At 30.5% G+C, this 2286-nt stretch overlaps 1 protein-coding gene across 1 annotated transcript in view; it reads right to left on the reverse strand.

Annotated features, from left to right (window-relative positions):
• The window catches only part of LOC106458215 (DNA-directed RNA polymerase II subunit RPB2), a 67045-nt gene that overhangs the window by 32848 nt on the left and 31911 nt on the right, over positions 1-2286 (reverse strand). Inside the window, exon 9 of the mRNA XM_013917691.2 lies at positions 1954-2140. Coding sequence (XP_013773145.1) covers positions 1954-2140 — 187 coding nt within the window. The remainder of the gene's footprint in view (positions 1-1953; positions 2141-2286) is intronic.

Here is a 2286-nt window from a genome sequence, read left to right on the forward strand (position 1 = left end):
ATTATTATACATATATCCAAGTTTCATCAAAATCCAATTATTTTTGACTGAGTTGTGGAGCAAATATAGTGTGAAAAATTAGTCCCCATGTTAACAGATAAGAATTTTTGTGGATTTTTGTGACCTTGCTGTGACCTTGACCCTCCAAAAACTAATTGCTTCTAAGTTGGGTCATAGTCCAAATGTATATCAACTTTCATCCAAATCTATTCAACTTTTTTCGAGAATTCTTGCTGACAAACACAGGGGTAGAAACATAACCTCCATTCACCTTTAGTGGTAAAGGTAAAAATTCCAATAAATCTACACTACCATGTTTTTCTTTTTAGAATGACTTCAAAATGTAACATAAAACTAAATTTATTTATCATAAATAGCTTTAAACTTGTAACAGAATGCATCTATCTTTACTTAAATTTTATTGTTTCATTGCCCTTTGAACCATGTCTAAGTAATATTTGTTTGTTTGTAATTAAGCACAAAGCTACACAATGGGCTATCTGTGCTCTGCCCACCATGGGTATCAAAACCCGGATTCAAGGGTTGTAAGTCTGCAGACGTTAAATTTCATACTTTTTGTAGGGATGGTAAATAAATTAGAGGGGAGATACCTAGAGAGAAACTGACATAATTCTCACACTAGGGGAAATTAAGGATTTTTTAATATTGCCTTATGAGACTAAGAACTTAAAACTTGTATACTATTAAATCTGGTTTATTAGCTGCATTTTTATGCCCGATTTATTAATATACCATGATAAAAGAGTAGTTTAATTAAATTTTGAATGTAACTCATTAAAACTTCATGACATGCACAGAAGAAGATGCCTGTGGCAAGAGGGTTAAAATTATTCAACATTCCAGCATGAGAAAAAAACTGGTCTAATTTCTCCACAAACATTTTTGTTTATAATTTTGCCTTCTTTAACTGCTAAAGATATCATTGCGATTTAGTTTCCTTTGTAAACATTATATCTTTGGTTAACTTAAAAAATTTATACTAACATTTAATATACCATTGCACTTTTCAACAAAATCTTTAGTTAAAATTCCTATCTTTTTTTCTTTATCTGTTTTTGTTTTAACCAACTCAGTACATTTTCCAAGTTTAACAAGACCTTTATATTCTTCTTTGGCTTTGTTTAATATTTCTTTCTCAAGTTATAGATGTAACAAGAAGACAAAACCAAACCACTAACAGTAGGTTCTATTGCTTGGTGGTTCTCGACCTGTACAAAAAAACATAATCCTTGGAAAGTTCAAATCTTATAAGTTTTACACAATATCTCTTAAGAGTGCAATATATTTATCATCAGTGAGAACTTTATGATATTGAGTCATGTTGATTATGAGGGGCAAATATAAATTTGAGAGTCTAGATCCTGAAGAAAATCAACAGGATTCAGCAACATCAGTCCTCATAAAAGTGTAAGCTCTAAATAAAAATCTATTATTATACATGTAATAAACCAAGTCCTTTAACCCTTTTGAGACAGGTCACAAGTGAAAGGCCATGTCATCTCGTTTGTATATATCTCGTTTCATATAATTGAAATTCTTTATCATTTTAATAATTTTTATCACATCTAATGAATATCAAGTATTTATTCTGATTATAGAAATAAATTTTAATAACTAATTTACATATTTTCATAATTTTGTGGTCAAGTTTAAAAAAATCAATGACCATAAATTACAGCTCATTATGTTCTAACCAGAGAAACAACATAAAACACATTTTATTAATTGAGATTTAAGCAACCTCTTGTCTTTCACTCTAGCTTTGTGGTTAGGATAGAAAAAAATTACACTTTGAAAACACATTACCACACTAGTTGGAAAGAATAGATCATCAACTAAGTTGTATTTAACTCTGAAGAAATGTGGAGGGTAACTAATCTATTACCTGTCAATATAACTTTGTTGGGTAGTAAAATAAAATGAAATTGTTACCTGAGACACACCAGCACGGGCTTGGTGAGCTTTCTTCTGGTCTCCCCAGTTTCCGGTGGCAAGAGAGTAGCGCAAGCCATCGGTGATAATCCTAGTTTTTATGGCCAGCTCTAAGTTGAAGTCTTTACCTCTATCAATGAACTTCTGAGCATACATTCTGACTTCTTTAGTGAGGTTCTTGAATAACCTGACAATATATAATTATTTGTAGAATTATAAACTCATCATAGTTTACTTCTCCTTCTATGCACTTTGTCCACATGATGCACAATTCATGTATCTGTGTGTGTGTGTGTATATATATATATATATATATATATATATATATATATA

This window comes from Limulus polyphemus, unplaced genomic scaffold (genome assembly GCF_000517525.1).
Source record: "Limulus polyphemus unplaced genomic scaffold, Limulus_polyphemus-2.1.2 Scaffold429, whole genome shotgun sequence".
NCBI lineage: Eukaryota > Metazoa > Arthropoda > Merostomata > Xiphosura > Limulidae > Limulus > Limulus polyphemus.